This window comes from Chelonoidis abingdonii, chromosome 6, assembly GCF_003597395.2.
Source record: "Chelonoidis abingdonii isolate Lonesome George chromosome 6, CheloAbing_2.0, whole genome shotgun sequence".
NCBI classification, from domain to species: Eukaryota; Metazoa; Chordata; order Testudines; family Testudinidae; genus Chelonoidis; species Chelonoidis abingdonii.
Genome location: NC_133774.1, coordinates 10,400,511 through 10,422,636, shown reverse-complemented (window position 1 = coordinate 10,422,636; position 22,126 = coordinate 10,400,511). Strand labels below are relative to the sequence as shown.

The 22,126-nt window shown below is 37.9% G+C and overlaps 1 protein-coding gene across 2 annotated transcripts in view; it reads right to left on the bottom strand.

Annotated features, from left to right (window-relative positions):
• PIK3C3 (phosphatidylinositol 3-kinase catalytic subunit type 3) overlaps positions 1-22,126 on the bottom strand; it is a 128,706-nt gene that overhangs the window by 16,431 nt on the left and 90,149 nt on the right. For both annotated transcript variants that reach the window (XM_032771736.2, XM_032771735.2), the window contains 2 exons: positions 15,286-15,454; positions 9,067-9,157 (listed from right to left, as the gene is read on the bottom strand). In XM_032771736.2, the coding sequence (XP_032627627.1) occupies positions 9,067-9,157; positions 15,286-15,454 (260 nt within the window). The remainder of the gene's footprint in view (positions 1-9,066; positions 9,158-15,285; positions 15,455-22,126) is intronic.

Genomic DNA, 22,126 nt, shown 5'->3' with positions numbered 1-22,126 from the left:
CCTGGCCTCTCATGTTGTCCAGGTGCCCTGTGTCATGCAGTCTTACATCTGGGCACCCCAGCAAACACAAGAACAAACACTACTTCCAGAATACTGATTTCTACTACTGGATTGTTAATTAGTGGAGGTTAGTGAAGCCCAGACAGTTTTAATGCAGTAATGTTCCCTACCAATCACAACAGGTCAGCCATCTCTTAGGCCATACTATAGCTGACTTGTGGCATGGTACTGACTTACTGGGACATCCCAAATGCAAATCAGATGCCTCACATCTGTTGCTTCATTGGTATGAAGTGCTGTCTAGTGGTTAGAGCAGAGAATCTCTGGAGCTTATCTATTTATCAAATGTGTATAACACCTAATTGCCTCACAGATGTACTAAGAGAATTACTTATTGATAAAGTACTTTATACTGCCTTTTACCAAGGATCTCAAAAGTACAAGAGAAAAGGATTATTTATGTTAGTTTCTCCTGAACCAAAGGACTCCCATTGACTTCAATGGGCACTAGATCAGGCTGCCAGTTACAACTTCTGTAACCTAAAGCAAATCACTTCACTGACCTCCATTTTTCGGTCTGTAAAATAGGGGCATACTATGGACGCAGAAAATTTCAATCTGTGAAATGTCAATGAAAAAAACAAAGCCTCCCCCTTTCCTTGTTTTCTCACAAACTCTCCTACTCATTTCAAAGAAGTATTGTGCGGATTAGTTAATATTTGCACAGGGATTTGAACATGCAAAGTGCTTTGTAAGTGCCAAGCATTATTATATTCTCCAGCAAGAAAATTGCTCCACTTGAATCACCTGAATCTTACTGCCTTTCTGCACATACTTAACTACCCATACTGTACTTAATAACTGCTTGCTGGGGGCAGAGGGACTTTAACATATCCTGACCTATAAATGAAACAATAGTGACATCTATTGTAATCAATGGACATTTGAAGCAGAGCTCAATCAATTAGAGCACTGTATTCTTTAATGCTTGCTGAGTTCTTTGTGTGTTGATGAATCACTGTTCCCTGATGTTTTCTAATTTAAAGGTCATATTCGCTATGAAGGACAGATACAAGCCATCTGGCGGTTCTGTTGAAAATGGGAGGCTTTTAAAAATTGTTTTTCTAAGTGTGACAATGCGGTGCTCTCCTTATATCTGGAGAATGACGATCCCCCTTTTGAGTTACTGGCTTTGAAATTGGTTGCAGATTTCAATTATTAAAAAAATATAGAATTGCTTAATTTGAAAAAAACACCCCACAATTAGCAATTACTGTAGCAGCTGCATTTCACTGAAAGCAAGCTGTGTTGGCAGGAAAAAAAAAGGCATTTATATTATGATTACTAGTTATACAATGGCACAGTAACATACATAAATTAAAAACAAACAAACAAACAAACAAACAGAGTCCAGTGGCACCTTAAAGACTAATAGATTTATTTGGGAATAAGCTTTTGTGGGTAAAAAAAACCCCATTTCTTCAGATGCATGGAGTGGAAACCACAGATGCAGGCATTATTATAATGTTAGGGCAGTCCCTGTTCTGGAAATCTTCAGATGTAGCAGAAACAGACCCAAAAAAGATAAAGTGGAAGATTCAGAGAAGAGGGATTACCTTGCTGGGGGAGCGGGGGGGACGGCACTGCACTGGGAAAAACTTTTTACTTCTCATTCTAGTTTTAATTGTGTGACATTCTGTAAAGTGGATCTTTAGAAAGCACTACAACTAGGGATGGCAAATTGCAAGCGAGTTCCATGCAGAGGGGTGGGGAAGCATGAAGAAGGTGCTAGTCCCTGTGACTGTTTCCTTTGTAAGTAGTGATGGGAGGAGAAGATGGGGAGACCAGAGGTGAGAAAGATTAAGGCTGCTAGTCTTCAACAATGGTCTTCAGAGCCATGTGTCACATGCTGGAGCATCTGATATTATCTAATGCTGAGACTTCCTGCTAGTTGTAGTCAAGAATAGGAATCTTAGGAGTGCTTCCAAGGCTGCATGCTCATTTTTTTGTGGGGGGTGGTGTGGGAAGGGGCATTATTCCCTGAGTTTCACGGATTTACCTTTCTATCGGTTAGGTGTTTCTACGTACTACATTTAGTTTTAGTCCTGTACAAATTTGAGAGGCAGCAAGAGAGCTTTTTTCCCTGAGCATGAGGAGGTTCACAGCCTGGCATGTACTATACATAAATGGAAACAGAATATTTTTAAAGTTGGAAAATTGGGGAAATTTTGACTTGGAAAGAACTCATTTAACTTTCTGAAGTGCTACCCACAAAATATGTACAATTTAATTTTTGAATCTGATATTAAACATGAGACTGTCCAATTATGTTAGCATCAATTTGCTTTCAGAGATTTGAACCTGAAAAAGATGATTCTTATTGAAAATAAGTAAAAAGACAGGGCCTGATTTTCAGAAGTACTGTGCATCCATATCCCCAGCTAAAGTCACTGGAAGTTGTTGGTGCTTTAACAATCAAGTCCATATAGTTCTGTATTTGCTGTCAGGGCCCCTAATGGAGCGGTATGACCTAATGGTCAGCCAAGGATGGATTCAGGGCCGCAGTCCGAAGTCAAGCCAAAGGTCAGAGTCAGGTGCCACACCAAGGGTCAGTGCCAGGGTAGGAATCAGGAGACACAAAGATTAAGACAGAACTGGAGTAAGAAGCCATGCCAAGGGTCAGGCTGCAGTCAGTCAGAAAGAGTGATAACAGGAGCGACAAGTGGGAACCAAGCAAAGAAGCAGAACATTGATCTCAGGGGTCTGGTCACCAACAGACCTACCAACTAGTTGCTCAGATAAGGTGCGGGATAGGAACAGGAAGCTTTATAGCCAGTGGTGTCCAATCAGGAGTCTGCTGCTAGTCACCTGACCCAGCTGAGTCACTGGGTGTAGCCTCTGGTAGTGGGGTGTTAGTTACAGTTCCTTCATCTGATTTTGCAGTGCATTGATACAGAGGGCAAGGCTCTCACTCAGCCAGGCCAGAGTTCAAGACCCACAGCACCTGATAACGCTTACAGTTTTCCTACCTTGGTAAACAGCAAAAGTCACAATTTGGCACTATATCTTCCTCTCTGAATAAAGAATGCAAAAGAATCTTCAGAAATGAGGTAGGCAGGAAGCCGTGCTTCACTTGCTCCGTCCTGTGCCATAAACCATGTCAAACAGGTGTAATCTCTACGTATTTTACAGAAAGCTGTACATGACATGCTGCTATTTCCATTTTTTCTTCCCTGTTCCCGTATTTCACAGCTTTTGGATTCAAGTGATATCTGGGCAATTTGCTTTCAGTTAGATTTGAAGGTTGATTATAAAATTACATTCTGCCAGCTAGTCCCTTGAGATATAACACATGCTACAGGAAAGATGATGATTCTTTGGAGAAAGCAGCCTCAATTTATAAAGAACGTGCCTTCCTGTCCAAACCTCAGCTTGCTGATATTTTCCTCTTAATTCTTTAGGATTTTCACAGTGAGAAGGAAAATACCACGTATGTGGTGCTAACTATGGTTTAGAGGGTCATAATTTTGAACCTCTGGTTTCTCAATTAAAGGGCATCTCTAGTGACAATCAACTGTTAACCTCAAAATAAGCATTTTCTGAAAAAAGTCTACTTAAATTAACATCCCCCCCAAAAAATATTGTATTATTTCACTATCATAGTAAAATCAAAATGATTTCATTCCATGGAACCTGCTTTCATGCAGCTCCTTGTCAACCGACTGTGTCACATCCTGATTTGCACGAATAGAAAAAAAAGGGACACTGCTCACCTTCTTAGTACGTGCTTTGTTTATTCATGGAAAGGTGGTGGTGAAGTACAAGAATGAAAGGAAACTCAGTCTGTAAAAAATGGCAGCCTCAGAGTTTATTTGTACTGTGTTTTACTTTGATTTTTATATTGTGCCATAATGATAAGCATAACATCAGGGGTGAAGGAAGAAAGTTTTATATTGAGAGGTGTTTTAAAAGATCTATTAATTCAGGTTTTTTTTTTAATTATTATTAAAATAGAGTATTCTGAAGCTTTTTTTGGGGAAAAAAAGCTAAAGAAGGATTTTTGGTGAAGTCCTCACCCACAAACCAGTAATAAATAAGAGATATGAGATTGCTGACACCTTACACACTTACACTGAATACCAAATGTGTTGCTGCAGTCATGTACATGATCCCACCTCCTCCCATGTATTCTGAGAATGTATTCTTTGTCAGCTCCATATGCAAAGTTTGCAGGTTAGACTTGAACCCATAGCCTGGCAGCATGATGTCTTAACTTGCTGTCAGACATCTCTCTGGTCACAAACATGCTTGCAAAACAAAATCTTTCCTTCCATCAGTGAGCTTCATACTCCCTGCACCCTCAACATGTATTGTTCACTGGAAACCAAGAGCTGTAATATAGTTGTAGATTCACCTCCACTAGCTTTAGCTAAAAGTAGAGTAATTTCAGATGTCTAAAGATAAACACGTTCCTTTATCTTCCAGTCCCTGCCATCTCTATCTATATAAACATAGTACTATTAGAGCAATCTACACCCACTGATATTAACAGCATTATGGTTGCGTCTACTAAAACACTTCTGAGTGCTGGATCACTATAGCAACTGAATTCTTCATTGCAGTAATTAAAGCATATAACCCTTTTCAGTAAGCCTTTCTTGCTTCATGATTATGAGCATCAGCTTTTTTTTTTTTTAAAAAAAATTGCATTCTACTTCCCTTAACCTCCCCACATTTCATTATAGTTTAATCACCAACATAATTAAAAAAAATATTCTTTTTCCTCTTCAAGTTTAAAAGAGGGTTATCCTAAACATTATTTTCTTGCGGAGTTTACTTCATTACTTCAGCCAACCCAGCAGATAATCATGTTTTTCCTCTCTGAATGCAGCCCTGCTGGATCACTAGCCCATCATTAAAAGTATAGCCATTGTAAAACTGAGAACAGGAGAATCTGAGTACTTACTTCGGTCCTAAATGAGAAAATGCTGGTTGCGAACATCCTTCTGCGTTAAGAGGCAGAGGGGATTGGTTAGACAAACAAAATGTTTTTAAATCTTCACTTCAATCTTCCATGAAAGTGAAATTATGGCTGAAATGGCTATTGACTTTACTCAGACACCAAACGTAATTTAATTTTACAGGTCAGTCCAAAACGGATCTTTAGCTAACTTGAGTTTCTTGAAATATATGGATTTTGTGTTCAAAGCTTCTAAAAAAAAAATCAACTTGAAAACCTGAAAACATCTATTTAATTCTCTTACAACGAGGTACAGTATTATCTTGTTAAATTACTTTGAACAAGCTTGTCACTCAACATAAGAGAGATAAAACAACTAGTTCCTTTGTTATTAGTATTAAAAAGCTCCCATAACTGATGTCAGACTGGCCATTGCATGTTTAGTAATTGAAATACAGGTATCTCCACAACAACAATCTTGTCTTGAATCTAGCAGTGATTTATCCATGTTCTACAGGGTACCACGATAATGTTTCTGATGGTGCCTGATTTTTCATAAAGTTTTGCTAAGAGTGTATAATTATTTTTTCCTTAAAGTAAACATGAAGTCAACAAACCAAGAGTGTAGAATCTCTCTAAAAAAAAATCAATGTCACTGTAGCTTTGGACAGAACTACAGATTTTTTTTTGTAGGTCATAAAGCCAATTTCTGCCTTGAAGAGAGGACGTAGGTTCAAATTTTCCTTAAAGATGATTGGATCCTTCTATAAAATGGAATTTCTCACAAAATCTAGTAGTGAATTCAAAGTATAATTTTTAAACTATAATCATTAAAATCCATGAGAAGGAATGGTTCTCTTGGCTTCTAAGCAGTAGAGTGTTTTGAAGCTATAGAAATCTGTTTGAAAACCTGAATGCTGACATACAAGGACAAACCCAAAACCGAAAAACAAATAACCACGTAAAAAAATGTGATTAATAAAGTAGCAGCAACAAAATTGAACAAATGAATTCAATCTAATAAAGGAGCCTTAGTTGCTCTTTTGAGAATATCAGGAATGAATCCAGACCATTTTACAGAACTGGTGAATATCTTGCTGTGCTGAGAAACCAAGATGACTTTAATATGCCCCGTTACTGTAGGTTTTTTTGGCTTAACTGATAGTTGAAAGCACTGTATTTCCCTTCCCAACAAAGCAGCATTTCAAATGATGGAACTGATGTGCTTTTCTTTTAAAGTATTCATTAAATAGCTTGCAGGTACTGTGTCAGTTCTAGTATTTTACTGCAAGAGGTAGCTAGGAGGGAGAAACCACAGGATAGCGCATCTTATGAAAGACATAGATGCCAAGGTATTAATAAGGAGCAAGAATGCTGTATGCTAATTGGCAACAAACACTGTAAGAGTGAGTTTGATAAAAGCAATGTCAGAAAGCTCACGGGAGAATGTCCAAGAAGAGAATGAATACTATTAAGTCAAGCAACAGTGAATTCCTGACAGAGATGAATGAGATTAAAGTAAGTGGTATGTCAGAACTTGAAGGCTTCAGATGAGAAAAGGACCAAGACTTTTGAAATTTGGCACAACTGCCAATTATATTTCTTGATGACTGTTTCCGTCAATGAAAAAAAAAACCCCAAAACTTTGCACCAGAAACCCATAGATTCTTGAAATCAGAATCCCAGTCAGAGGGAATTCACTTGTGATGTTGGAGACCTAAATTCAAGTCCCTGCTCTGCCCAATTCAGACCATTTGGCTCCCAGATATTCTGCGATAAATGTCTTGTTTTTTTCCACATAATATTTCAAAAGGTCTTTTTCTTGCTAATATGGAAGAAGAAGTTCTGAAACCTTGATTTTTTTTTGTGTGAAACAGAATTCTGCTTTTTCGGCCAGCCCTACTGAAAAGAGATTGAGCTAATTCTCTGATGTTACAGAAGAAGCCTGTGGCAGAAGTGGAATTAAAACACAATCCTCTTGGATCCCCCAAGTCTGGTGACTTCATTAAAAAAAATAAATCTTTCCCCTTAATGATGCAATGAACTTTATTCTGCTTAAAACAATTATTTGGATAACATTGGTTATGTTAAAACATAAAAAAAGTGTCCATTAAAAATAAAATTCTGACTCTCTCTGCATTATGGAGAACTCTCAACAGCCCACTATGCTGATAGAAAACTGCTGCTGATGACAACAAATATGGAATATAAGTTTCTTTTAACATTCTTTTTATTGAAGTCTTGCATAGAACTAAGACAACAGATATCTTGATTTACAGTGGAGGTTATAAAAAAAACAACATTTACCTACACTACCAATGTAACGTAATTAGGGCCCTATCAAATTCACAGTCCACTTTAGTCAATTTCACAGTCATAGGATTTTAAAAATTGTAAATTTCATGATTTCAGCTATTTAAATCGGAAATTTCATGGTGTTGTAATTGGAGGGATCCTGACCCAAAAGGAATTGTGTGAAGGGGTTGCAAGGTTATTGTAGGGAGAGTTGCAGTACTGGTACCCTTACTTCTGTGCTGCTGTTGGTGGTGGAGCTGCCTGCGGAGCTGGGCAGCTGGAGAGTGGCAGCTAAGGCAGAGCCTCTGCCAGTAGAAGCACAGAAGAAAGCATGGCATGTCACGGTATTAGCGCCCTTACTTCTGTGCTGCTAACTGCAAAGCTGGGCCCTCAGTCAGCAGCCGCCCTCTCCTGCCGCCCAGCTTTGAAGACAGCAGTGCAGAAGTAAGGGTGGCATGATACAGTATTGCCACACTTACTTCTGCACTGCTGCTGGTGGGGTGCTGCCTTCAGAGCAGGGCACCCGACCAACTGCTGCCACTCTCTGGCCTTCCAGTTCTGAAGGCGGCACACAAGGATGACAATACTGCAACCTCCTAAAATAACCTTGTCTACCCCACCCCCGACTAACATTTATATGAATAAGAATACTCCAAGGTAGAACAGTTAATGTAACTTTAAATAAAATACAATAAAATAAAAAACACTTGTGCTTCAGAGATCAAACCAACTTAACTAGTGGGGTGTTGACCTCTGACTGTTTCTTATGCTTCCTAACTACCCTTAAGCTCTCCAGATGCAAGATGACACTATAATGCAGTGATCAGCAATCTTTGGCACGTGGCCCGCCAGGGTTAGCACCCTGGCGGGGCTGGGCCGATTTGTTTACCTGCCACGTCCTCAGGTTCAGCCAATCTCGGCTCTCACTGGCTGCGGTTCGCCACTGTAGGTAGGCCAATGGGGGCTCCAGGAAGAGTCACGGGCCGAGGAACGTGCTGGCCACCGCTTCCCGCTGCCCCCATTGGCCTGGAGTGGTGAACCATGGCCAGTAGGAGCCATGATCAGCTGAACCTGCGGACGCAGCTGATAAACAAAGCGGTTGGGCCCCCCAGGGTGCTTACCCTGGTGGGCTGCGTGCCAAAGGTTGCCGATCCTTGCTATAGCAGTATAATATTGACGAGTGTGTATTGGTTATGAGTTTGAAACTTATGCGTAGCCTACCATGGGAAAGAACCTGTGATAATCAATGGGCATTACAGGAGTGGAAAATATCTAGTGTCATTATTTAGCATGGTTAGTGGGGATTAAGAAGATACGTTCACAGGGCGGTAGTTTCTCTCACATATACCAAGAGGTTTCCTGCATTTTTCTCAGAAACATCTGGCATTTGTCACTGTCACACTGGATACCAGACTAGATGCACCACAGTTCTTGTCCAGTATGGCAATTCCTACATTCTTATGAACATAAGAGATTGTGTGCACGATGTGCTGATGCTCCATATAGTTATACATATTAGTTAAACTATGATACTCCTTCTAAATGGTAAAACCCCATTATTTGGGACACTGGACTGGATTATGGCCTAATATGTGTAAAATAGCAAATATTCTTGTGCTTGCAGGTGAATGCACTAGATGACTCAATAGGTATTTTCCATCTCTAACTTCAGTGATTCTGTGAATTGCCCGAGCTCCATCATTTTGGGAATGAGTAGTCCAGAGGTCATAATTACATGTAGATTGCCCTATCTGAACTACTGAAGAACACCATCTGTTTACTCTATCTAATAAATAAAGTTTTGTGATTACCTTTTTCACAGTCTTGTCGGGTTCAAGAGCAATATCTGGAATATTTGCATCCACCATGAGGGAGAACAAGTTCAAGATCAAGTTGGAATACCTAATGAGAAGAGCAGCAGAAAGAAAAACATTTTGTGGACAACAGTCTCCTGTATTAGTCTTTTCCCTTCTTTAAATCATTTCTCACATACCACCTCCGCCTTGGCCAATGTGAGTTGGTAATGCTCAAAAGAGATGGTTTGTGTATAACACATTAGTTGGGTATGTATTCTTGTTATGAATGCAATGGCCCTGCAGTTTGTTTTGCACTGAAAACTTTAACCTTTGTGTATCAAAAGCTGGAGCACAGATATGCTCCATTTTTTTCTTTTAAATATCTAAAAACATTAAGGAATATATAGCTGGAGATCTATGTAATACAGATTATAGCAGCAAGTATTTCTGGAGTCAAGAACATTAATCTCTTTTGTACCTTTCTATTCCACCTGACATACAGAAATACACTAGATGAAAGGAACCCCAAAGTGTATTCTTTTAAAAAGGGACATTCCATCTAATAGCTATACAATGGTGAAATCTACTTAAATTAACATTCTTAAAATTATTGGAATCTTTACAAATAAAAAAAGATTTTTTAAGAACTTGTATGAGAAGTTGTTTAAATAGGATGAATATGTCCCTTAACCACCTGATTTAACCAGAGTTAAGATTGCAGCTGCTCAGTAAATCTGTAATAACTTGGGTAAGTATGCTGCACATCTGAAACACAAAAGGTCATTTATCACCATTAAAAAGAAGCAGCACTGCAGCTGTCTGAGTTACAATTTAACATGCTGTGATTGGAAGTACTCATGATTTTTTTTTTTTTTTTTTTTTTTTTTTTATATAAAGACCACCATTTTGCCATTGCAGGAAATTAACTGCAAGTCATTATTTTAGAAGATAATTTCTGAGCCATTCAACAAACTGGAACCTTCCTTACTCTATCCACAGAACTAGTTTTCTCCCTTTTGGGGAAAAAATGTGAACCTACTCAATTTGGAAGATACCTTTTATAAAAACATTTTAGGAGCTTAGAAGGTGATGGAAAGGGAATTCAAAAGAGCAAAATAATTTTAGTACAGCTTCTGAATACAAACAAGACAATGATCATATGCATCAGTGTGTAAATTATCTGATCATTTTAGTATCATACAAAAGAAGAAAGGACAGGAGTGCTCTCCAAAGAAAACAATCATATCATAAACCGTATTTTTTTTTTTTTATGAACTAACAGTACCCTCCTATGTATCAAAATGTTTACATTTCCATTGTGTGCAAACCTAAGAAGTGTTATATGCAAAGCTGATAATCACTGTTTACAGTTAAGTTACCTGACATGTTCCATGAGACCTATTTTATAAATGACTGAACTTTGCAAAGTTTAACCATTCAGATTGAAGTTTTCAATGCTCAGTGTCTGCCTCAAGCTCATTTTTGTGGGAGTGGAGGGCGGGGAAGGGGGCAAAATGGGGTAGCGGGATTTCTTGGAAACTGTTGAAACAACATTAGGGAAAGTTTTGGACATCTTAAAAAAAAAATCTAACCACCATTATGCTGAGAAGCTCTATCATGGCTCTGTTTAAAAGAGGAAATATTCAGCAGAGCAGTTGCCTGGGTGTTAGCGATGTGTCTTTTGCAATCCTCATAAAAACGTGCCCACATTTGCCCAAGTTGTAAGCCTTTGAATCATCTCAGTTCCCACATGCTCAGCAGACACATGTTAGAGTTTGGCAGCTAAATTCTCTGCAGGTTCTGTACTGAACAAACTCCAGCTAAGCATTGCAATGCCAAAGTTCCCTTTTGTGAATCTAGCCCTTAGACCAAAATATTCAGCCATTACATTTCAAGACCTTTTTCTGTACACTGCTCTTATTTTTGCCCGTTCTCTGTTTTCAGGAATCCAACCAATCATAGAATGCAATAGAAATAAAATATATTTTTAGAATAGTCATGTACTTTTAAAATTTGTGAAATGTATATTATATGGATTGGACAATCTACCTCATTAATGTCCAAAGTTTGAGAGAGCTGGATAAGCCCCAGGACCATTGTTATCTGCATATTAACGCCTAAAGAGTATTCCACAAACTCACTTCTCTTTTATAGGCAGAAGAAAGATTCTTTGACAAATCTCATTCATATCTGAAGTTGTTTTTACCAGGAAAGAGAAAAGAAAAAGGTCTTACCTTCTTTCTACCATAAATATTTAAATAACCCTTCTGAATTAGTTGAAATGCAACCTAAATTTGACACGTTTTTGTTTCTTCAACTATCCTTAACGTGTCTTATTTTTCCTAACCTCATTGTTTATATTTTAAAAGCAATAAGCTTTCTGCTCATTATTCCAGCTGCTCTGTGCCCTTGCTCAGCCAAACTAGACTTTTTGCTCTTCTGTCTATTTGGATTTTACTGGCATGCATTTCAATTGCAGCCCTTCCAACTGCTTCTATATTTCCCACTTCTATGCACTTGATTTCAAATACATCATAAGAACCCTATAAAAACTCCTTAGATGATTTCAGATTCCTTCAATGCCAGCTTTCACAAGACACAAGTCTGCGTTACTTCTGCTGTGCTCTTATAAGTATTTCAGATCAAATCAATTTGTTAACATTACATCCTAAATGTACCTCAATTTTAATCTTATTACAGGATTCTTTCCCAACTGGGGTCCTAAACCAGTTGAGCCTTTAGGCTCTTCAATAAACCATGCAACAATGAAGTACTCCATTAGCTAACTTCAAGTCACATGTTCCTAACACTATAGGGATAGGGCTGAAAAATGTGAGAATCCCTATAATTGTGCATTTAAAGCCTTGATTTTCTTGGCCTTCAACTCCTACAAACCAAGGATGAGTTCACAGAGGGATTACACTGGCTTTAGGTCTGATTTCCCTGAAACCACAAAGGAATTAGTAACAATTTTAAAAGTCCAATATCTTAAAAATCACCAGTGTCATTTACAACTTTTGAACTACGTACACTATGTGTTTCTACTCCTGGCAAGCTGAGGCATTAAGTGGATCTTAATCACTGCATCATTCCAATTACCATCTTTTATTTTTTTCTCCATCCTTCTGCCTCACTTGCAACGATTAGCATCCAGCAATGCTAGCACTCCAAAAAAAACTTGGAAACTGCTTCCAAGCTTTCAATCTATGAAGCACAAATCATTGACTCTAGATGTCAGAGAATTTGACTGCTAAAAAAGCCCAAAAAACCAAAAACCCACACACCCATCACTGTTGAGTTAGAAGGAAATTATAAATTCCATTTAGGCTGACTCAATTTTAAGTTTGGATTTCTCACAATTTATCAGGCCTAATCACACTGATGCAGATCAATGAAAACAAACACTTTCAGGACCAGTACAAGCACTTTACAAGCACTGATCCTGAATTCATGTTCGGGAGGAGGGGAGGGAGTCTGAATTTATGTCAGACTGTTTACTTGAAAAGCCTCAATCAATTAAAAACAAAAAACAAAGCAAAACACATTTTCATGAAGGACATTCAGGTTCTCTCAAATTCTCATATTTCAGGTCAGTAGATATCTAACCTGGGAATCTCTATCAAGTTTCTCTAAACTGTTCTCTTCATCACTGCCAACAAATGCTAACCAGAGAATTTTTTCTAAATGAGCAGCAAAACTCCTTGCTTCGCGTGACTGAGTCATGGAGTTTCTATGCTTCGCCAGTAAGGCCCTGATTCCGCAGGTATTTAACTATGTGCTTAAGTATCATATTGAGTCATGGCCTATATATTCCTGGCTCTGATGAATCCCTAGTTTACCAGTTCCCAGCTACTTTAGAATAATAAACTTATGAAAAGGTGAATACAAATCTAATTGCCCCAGGAATAATCTGAAACAAAATAAAACAAATACTACAAACAAACAAGACAAAACAAAAACACCTCAAAAGCACTTCTCAGCAAGGCCAACAAAATTAAACTGGACATCATAAGCCAAGCCAGTGTGGAGATAAGCCACAGAAATATTAGGAAATTTTGCAAAAAGTAATGGACAAGAACTTTCTTTTATTATTAATATCACAGCACTATGACGTCTGTTTTTTCCCCCAGCATGTGATGTTTCAGGGACTTTGTTTTTCATTTGGGGTGAATGGGAATGAAAATTAGACTTGCAATACAAAATTTGCTTCAATCTTAATTGGCTAAAAAGCAAAAGAATAGGTTAAATAACCTGATTAATTTGTACAACTGTTAGTGTATCAAACACATTTTTATGCCAGCCTGCACAATGACAACAGCCTAGTCCTCCATTCTCTAATCCATTAGCTTTCTCTGTAAGTGCACATTCCTGCTAACGGTTATTTTGAGTCACAGATGCTAAGAATGTGCTATTAAGATCCATATAGTATAGTTCTTATGCCTTTCACATCAAGAGCCTAAGAACTTCTATGAACATGACAGATTTATCTAGAACAGCAAGTTAATATTTTTTATTTGTATAATAAAAATATTTTCACATTAAACTGTACATATACTGAAGAAATAAATGATCTTCAAATACAACTACAATCCTAGGGATTTAAACTAATATTTTAAAATGCTAATTTTGTATAAAAATTACTGTATCAGTGCACACCATGCTACTAAGTATGTCCTCTGTTGCCAATCATTGTGTTAACTAGTTAAGTCAATGGATAATCTTGCAGAAATTTAAAAGCTTTTTCCACTGAAATAGCAAACATCAACTTACATCTCTTTAAAGAATCTACGGAAACATAGGAAATGAATAATTTTGTATAATAACTTCAGTTCTCAAACAATTTTGACTTACACTTTGCATGCAGAGTACATAGGTTAATCCCTTCATGATTATTCTCTGGAGTGATGGGAGTTATTGTGGCTGCTGATTAATAACTTGTCTTTGTTTTCTCATTGTACTGAATTGCTGCTAATCCATTATCAATGACAGTTTATAAAGGCAGTTACTTTTTTACTCCTTTCAATAAGACAGAATACGTTTTACGTTTCTTCAGCCATTATTTCACATTATCTTGTCTGCCTCCTTTCTAAGATCAACATTGTTCAATATACTTTTCTTCTAGGCTTTGGAGTATTTTATACTAGGCAATTCAGATACCGAAGTGGAATTTGTATATCTCCATGTAAGACTTCTGAATAACTTGGCAAACAGAGAAATTGTTCACCTGCTCACTGTTGTAACAGGACTGGAAGGCAACGCTGAGCCATTCTGCCACCCTAAGGACAAACAAGGCAACAAGGGGGAGGGATAGCTCAGTGGTTTGAGCATTGCCCTGCTAAACCCAGCGTTGCAAGTTCAATCCTTGAGGGAACCACTTAGGGATCTGGGGCAAAATCAGTACTTGGTCCTGCTGGTAAAGGCAGGGGGCTGCACTCAATGACCTTTCAAGGTCCCTTCCAATTCTAAGAGATTGGTATATCTCCAATTATTATTTAACATATTTGAACTGAATTTTGTAGGGCATGGTAAAAGGTGCTTAGCAATGGAAAACAAAAGTCTTATTTGTCCACAAGACAGACCATGGCAATGCAAGCTTCTCCTACCTTGTGCCTGAACTCTGAAAGAGGACATTCTAGTGGCAAGGAGGGAGTATGGTAGTTTAGTCTCTATGCCAGTTCAAATCTTTTTGAAGATTCTACTATTGCCAACATTTGATAGTGGATTCTGAGAAGTGAATACTTATTCTGCACGAACAGGACTAAGATTAACAAATCAACTCACATAGTCCACTGACCAGCCAACAGAGGATACATGTGTTTGGCTGTTACTAATGTGAATTTGGGAGCTGTGGTTAAGAAATGAAAGACTATATTTCATCAATGATCACCCAAGACACCAATTTGCCTAACCAGAAAACATTCCAAGATTTGCTAAGCAACAGAAGAACACATCTCCTGAATACATCATCATTTACCACCTTGCAGGAATGTTGCAAAACTAAATTAAAGAAATCTGAGATCTTTGGACAGAAGATACTTTATAATGACAAATGCTGCAGAAGGGTAATCAGTGCCAAAAGAGTGATTAGAACACAAGAATTCTCATCTCTTAGTCTCTCTTCTTTATAGCGTTGTGGACACCAATAGGAGTATACATAAGTTTTCATGTTTTTGGGGGGAAAAAGGCACCCCCCCACCGTTGATCAGGCAATTAACACAGAAATAGTGTTGCTACCTGCGAAGATGTAGAAAAGCTGTATAACACTGTTTACGGAACTCCTGGTACTGCTCACTCTGAGTGCCTCCCATACCTTCCACCATTTCCTTATTCAGCTTCATTGGGGGAGGCAGAGGCTTAGGGTCACGACCCAGAATGTAACCAAAATCGATGTGAAACAGTTTACCTGTATTAGGCGAAAAATGCACATGTGTAATTTTATTTTCTACTATTAAATTTAATACAGTAAAAAAAGTCAAATCAGCAGATATTAATTGAACCACACTTCAAAGTTTTATCCAAGCATCTTTGTGAATGTCCTTCATTGTAGATTCTAAACATTCAGATTTTGGATTCTCTCAATTCCAAATTATCTTTGTCTGAGCTGAAAGCTAGTCTCCTAGGTCCATTCAGTTATTGGCATCTTTGCCAATGTTTCCAGTGTGTGCACCACCTGAGGTTGTGCCATAACTGAACTGAGATAGAACTTATTTTACATATGCCATTAAACAGATATCAGATGGTAATTTTAAAGAAAACTCTGGGGATTAGTGATAATCTATTGCACAACTGTATATTCACTAACTGAAAATACTCTTAATGTAGATTTTACGTTGCTTTTAGTTCTACCACTGATTGCTCACTCTCTCCCCATAAAGAGTATTGTTTTAACACTACAGCTTTGTGATTCCTGGGAGGAAGACAAGCCTCACAAGCCACAGTACAGAACAGAAGATTTAGATCCCACTTGAAATCATTGACCAACAAAATGGTTTGAAGCTGTTGAAAAGTAAATTCTCTAACAGGTGTCTGAATGTGGTTAAACTCCATGTATATAAGTAATGCTGTTCACTCTGAAAATATTCCAAAGTTTAGTGCTACGATTCGAATTTTAAAAGTATGTTTAGAAGCTCATACAAGAGTCCATTTAGTAATTTACTTTTCTTTGTACTAAAATGCAGTGATTACCTCTCATCTTGATTATTATTCAAGTGGCTTTCCTTCCAATATTACTGAAGACCTAGGCTGACCAGTTCCAGGTTTGAAAAATATGTATGGCCCTGATCCTATAAACACTGTGACACAGGGAAATCAGCTTCGATTCAAAGCAACAGGTGGTTCACCTGTCCGTGAACCTCAGAGGAATGTGAAAAGGCACTGTAATTTGCAAACCAATCAACTTATAAAGTGTAACTGAATTGTCAAAATTTGGCTATATTCTGTTGCTCATTTGCTATTATGCATGCGCTATAGTAAATAACCCTAGATCAGAGGAAATATTAATGCTATTGTATCCACTTGTTAGAATAGAACAAAGGAAGATGCCACACATGGCACATGTTCCGTTAATTACATTTACACTAAGTTTATCTGCGATTACTATCTCTATATTTAATTAACCCTGGAACAACATGTGTCAGCATTTAGTTGTGAATTCATTTGTCTAAAGTTGCCCAGCAAGGAGGAATACTGACTTCAAAGCAAAGGGCACAGCATGCTCAACGAAGTGAAATCTACGGACACACGCTATGCTAAAAACAGATGACAGGCTGTTTTCAACTATAAATACTGGACTTTGGGAATGATCTTGTCATCTCTTGATCTTTTAGGATGTTGTCAGGGAGCTTTCCAGATACAAGACAGAGTTTCCCATATCCACTTTGGGAAAACCCTGAGAAAATTTATGAAAAGACTATGAGACTAGCAGATTGGTACATCACTGCTTTTATTTTGAACCTACAAACCCTAATTCACCTGTAATGTATTTTATCCACTTTAACTTTGCTATAACTCATTACTTTTTCCTAATTAATAAATCTTTAATTTAGGTTACTGAAGGATTGGCTACTGCATTGTCTTTGGCAAGATCTTGAGCATATTTTGGGTAAGTGACTGGCCCTTTGGGGCTGGAAGTAATCTAGAGAGGTGAATTTTGGTTTTAATAACCTTTCATCATTAAGTCCAGTCCGTCTGGGAGGTAAAGTAGGCTCCAGAAAGCCTAAAGGACACTGTCTGTGGCTTCATGGTAAAAAATATAGTGATCCAGGAGTACACTTTTGTTACTGGCTAGGTGAAATCTAATGATCCAATATACCATCAGTCTGGGGTGTCTGCCCTGATTTCTGACATCTGACCTCAACTTGGCACTCTTAGCTGTGAGCCATTATAAGGAACCATGACAGACCTTTTCACACCTTTGGTTGTAAGAACAGAGTAAGTCTATGCAAGATCAAGGCCTATGCAAATTTTGAATTCTAGTCACACATTTTGTTTGTAATAAAAAATGAACAGCATTGTCAATGTGGTTGTTTTAAACGTTTACTAAGAGATGCAAACTCTCTCATGTGGTACTAACAATTATTACAACTCTCAACCTCACCTTGGGAAGTAAGCATTGCCAATGAAGTACCAATACTTACACATAGTTAACATTTAAAAATCAGAAAGTTTGTAAACTGCTACAAATAAAGAGTTATTCAATAACCTTTCATATATACAGAATAAATTCTAATTCTTCTCAGTCTGTAGGATGTCTGTTATACTTATCTTATTGTTACTTGCTAACTGGAATAAGTCAATCACACATGAGGAAAAAGCTATTCTTGCAAAATATTTTTTGGGGAAAAAATCTCCCAATTTTGTCCAAGTGATAGATCTGCTCAATATTTCAATGAAATAGCAAATACATTTTTCATGATTTTTTGTTCAAACTATCTGATAACACTGAACCCAAGTGCATAAACAAGGTTGGAAGGAGTTCAGAAAAGCAACAATGATTAATGGACTAGAGAGACTTGATTCATAAGAAACTCTTAGAGGAATAATATATATGACTGAGTTTTTGCCTAAATGATGGCTAAAGCAGGATGAAGGGAGACTAGAACCTTTTGAAACAAGCACTATGGGGAGAAGAGAGGGGAGAGGAATCATTTAGGGTGGTCCAAGGAGGTCCATATCTTGAAAATTTAAGCTGAATACAAGGAAGGTTTTCTACAGAAGTTTATTAGCCAGTAGAATAGTTTCTCAGTGGAAAAAGATAAAGTTCCATCATTACAATAATTTAAACCTAGACAGAAACAGCCAAGAGGACGAACTGTAGGGCATAAGTTTACGGAGAGACTTTGGCAAACCAGCAAAGTGCCTAAAAGCACTATGGCTTATTGTTAAAAGCAATCTATTAAACAGTCTCAGTTCGACCAAGGCAGGAGCGGGGCGGGGAGTTTTGGGTGCCACAGAAAGGGCAGCTTGACACTGTGTTCTTCCTGATAAGAACTGTGTTGAAGTTGCTGATACATGCATTTTAAAAGAGCAGGATATGCCCCAGGAATGTCTCTTGGGGTCTCAACACTGCAAACTCTGGAAAAACCCACACCTGGTTAATCAATAATCAGAAGGAACCTCTTGCTGGATCATTGAAATGGCTTACTTAACAAGATTTCTTTAAGGGATATGTCATTCTATTACTAATGTATAAATAAGGGGGAAAAGCTTGAGATAGTTGGACTCGTTTGGGGACCCTCTTTGGACTCTCCCTCTGGATACATCTTGCAGTCCCCACTAGCGGATGGAAGATTTGGCCATCGGAAGCCTGCCGCTGTGTCACTCGAGAGCCACACTCAGCTTTGGTAATTATCAAGGGTTGGGGGTGTTTTACTAATCTTGTTGCTGATGTGTAAGTGCTTGAGACTAGTAAAGTTTAGCTTTAAGTGAAAGCACTCGTGTTGTCCTGTCTGTGCCAACCATCTATCGGTCGGACGGCTGTGTCTCCCCTATTTCCTGACACCTCCTCGCACAGAGTAAAAGTTACCAAGAGCTTTGGGTTGAAAGAACTCCGGGTAACACAGGGGGAAGATTTTAAAACCAAGTATATTCAAGATGGAAGAGACCTGGTATGATTTCATACAGTTTGCACCACATGCAGTACCTAACATACACTGTACCTCCAGAAAGCCTTTTTCAAAATTATATATGTGCAAGGTCTTTTTTAAATAAGTGTCTCAAGTTAAAGCTCCAGAGTCCATATTTATGAACGTAAAAAGTGCCCTGTTTTGACAGCTTTTAGGTGCCTACTCTTAAAAATTAGAACCATTAATATTTTCAAAAAGCCATGTCTCCCTGAATACTTTATCACTGGATGAACAACTAATGAGCCTGGACTTCAATCCAAGATATATACATTTTATAATGGTCAGCTATCATAGAGACTACAAAGATGCTTAATTAGCATACAAAGCAATCAGTAATTGGCAAATGCCACAATCATTAGTTTTTCAGTCATAAGGAGCCTGGTGCTCAAAAAGCCTCCTTAACAATTAGAAAGACCCAAAAAAATGAATGACTAGTGAAGTGAATCACTTTTTAAAGTTCATTTTTATAAACTTAGTTTTAAAGAAGTAGGCTTTGATTTATATCAAAGTAATAAAGTATGTTTAACTAAGGCATTTGAGAGGTTCTTTTTTCTGTGCATTTATTCAAACTTGTCACTCTGAAGAGTCAAGAGACAAGTGGATAAAACAAAAGAAACTCTTGTGACTAAATGTTTGTATTTAATACTGTAAACACAGAATAAGAGATGCTAATTAATATATTTGCATAGGGATCTAGGTTATTTCTAAAAAAAATGTAGTTCAAACCAGATTAACATTTTACCAGCTGACACAAGTTTATATAAATTAATGATACAAATAATTTACTTTTAATAAACAGTCTGTTTTCAGGACTAAACCATGAAAGATAACGTTTAAACAATTCAGATCCTCTGACACCTTGCTCTGTAGTTTTAATTTCCCAAATTACTCTTCACAATTCACCAGTGATTAGTCCACAGACGCTTTGCATTATTGTCAGAGCCGAGTCCTCTTGAATAAAAATAATTCTGAGCCACAGATGGGCCTAACTCAGCACTCTTACACTGCTGTAACCACTCTGAGGATCAAACAAGTTATACCTGTATCAGGAAATGGAAAATTAGGTCCCAAGACACAGCTGAAATATCTGATTCAAGCCCCTACTAAAGACAGGATATTAACTAGGTGGACACTATTTGGTCTACTGTGGTCATTTTTAAGCTTCCCACAAAGGATATTTCTGTGCACGCGCGCGCTCTTTGTGGAATGCAATCTACAGATAAATAACTGTTGAAGATTAAGTAGTCTGTTCTGCTCAATTAAATTAAGTGTATATTGTTTTTCTCTGAATTAAGTATGTGGTTTTTTTTTTAAATTAGGTCCTGAAACCACTTCCACAATACTAAATACATTAAGACCTGTCTTAGTGACCATCCAACGTCCAAAAACAAGATACTGCCAATGGGGGAAGAGAGAAAGGAATCTAACTTTAAAAAGCAGTGACAGTGTCCTAAGTAATTAGTTCTGGGGATAAGGAGTTAGGATTTTGGGGTTCTATAGCAGATTCTACCACCAGCTTGCTTTGTGACCTTGCAGAAAGCTCATCACCCAGGTCATCTCAAAGATATTAACACCCATCCAACTTCAACCAGATCAGTGGATGCTAGATGCTGGGAAGTTGCAAAGTTTTTAAAGGTGGAAAATATCAGTACTTGGAAACCTTGCTAGGTACTTTAAAGAAATGACAAATTAGATGCATCTTACTGGAAAGGGTCCTTTCAGTGCCTTTTGCCTTATATTAACAGTACCACAGTTTAGTACATTTCTCATTCTTATTTTACCCTTGATGTGCATATCAAAAACAGTGGGGAAAGTCTAGAGTAGCATTTAACTAAACTAAAAAAGCTGGAACATTGTGGCAGCCCTAGCTTCCATTTTAACTTCAAAATCCACTGTTTCAGCAAAAGAACCATTGTTCCACTTAACTCACTCGCCTATCCACCTGCACTTCCTGCAACTTCAGTATATCAACCTCCATGGACTTTTCTGCCACTCAGTCTTCTGCTCGCACCTCTTTCATCCCTCATTTCTGTAAATTCACTGGGTTGATCCCTCCACCCTTCTCTTTCCCACCCTTGGCTCCCATGCCCCCCCTCTCTCACACAATAAAGTCCATACCACTAACCCACAGTTCTGAACATCCACTTCCTCCGCACTTGTGTGGTTTTTTTTGTTTGTTTGTTTGTGATTAAGACTTCAGAACAAACCTAACCCACCATAGGTGCTGCAAATAGCTAATAACTAAATAATACCTGTAGTTCTGTGAAAGAAAGGTAACACTTTCCTTAATCAACAATAGTAATGCATAAAATGACACTGATCTAAAACTTTATCAGCTTGTAAAAGATTCTTTTCCCTGTTGATCTAGGTAACATTTTTGTACTAAAATCACAGTAAAATAGAACGTTTGCATTATTTTTCAGAGTTTCCATCATTCATGCGCTGTGACTGACCTTCCATTGTGAAGTTCTTACACAGTCCTTTAATTTTTAATATAACTATTTACCCAGACACATTTGTAGGGAAGTGTGTAAAAAAGCCACCCAAAAATATCTTAGCTACTCTTTCCTGTCAATTTAATCAACAAGTTTCCTCCAGAAGTGGTACTCCTCAATACTCTAGTTTTAAACTGCTCAGACTCAACACACATTGCAATGTCTGAAAATACCCTCAGCTAAAAATCACAGCTGAAGTCCACTGGGGAAACCAGCACCTCATTTCAGAAGTTACCTTGTTTTTTATGCTACGTGACAAAACATGTAAACACTTATTTGAAAGTTTTCTGGAAGTTAGGTAATTTGGTGGGAAAGAAACCTTTTCAAGAGCCATGTCAGTACTTTTCAGAGCAATCTGTATGAATTAAAGACCGGAAGCCTGATAGAGGCATCAACCCTCCCACCCTACAAATCAATAGTGAACCAGTGTGGACATTGTAGTAAACATTTATTTTA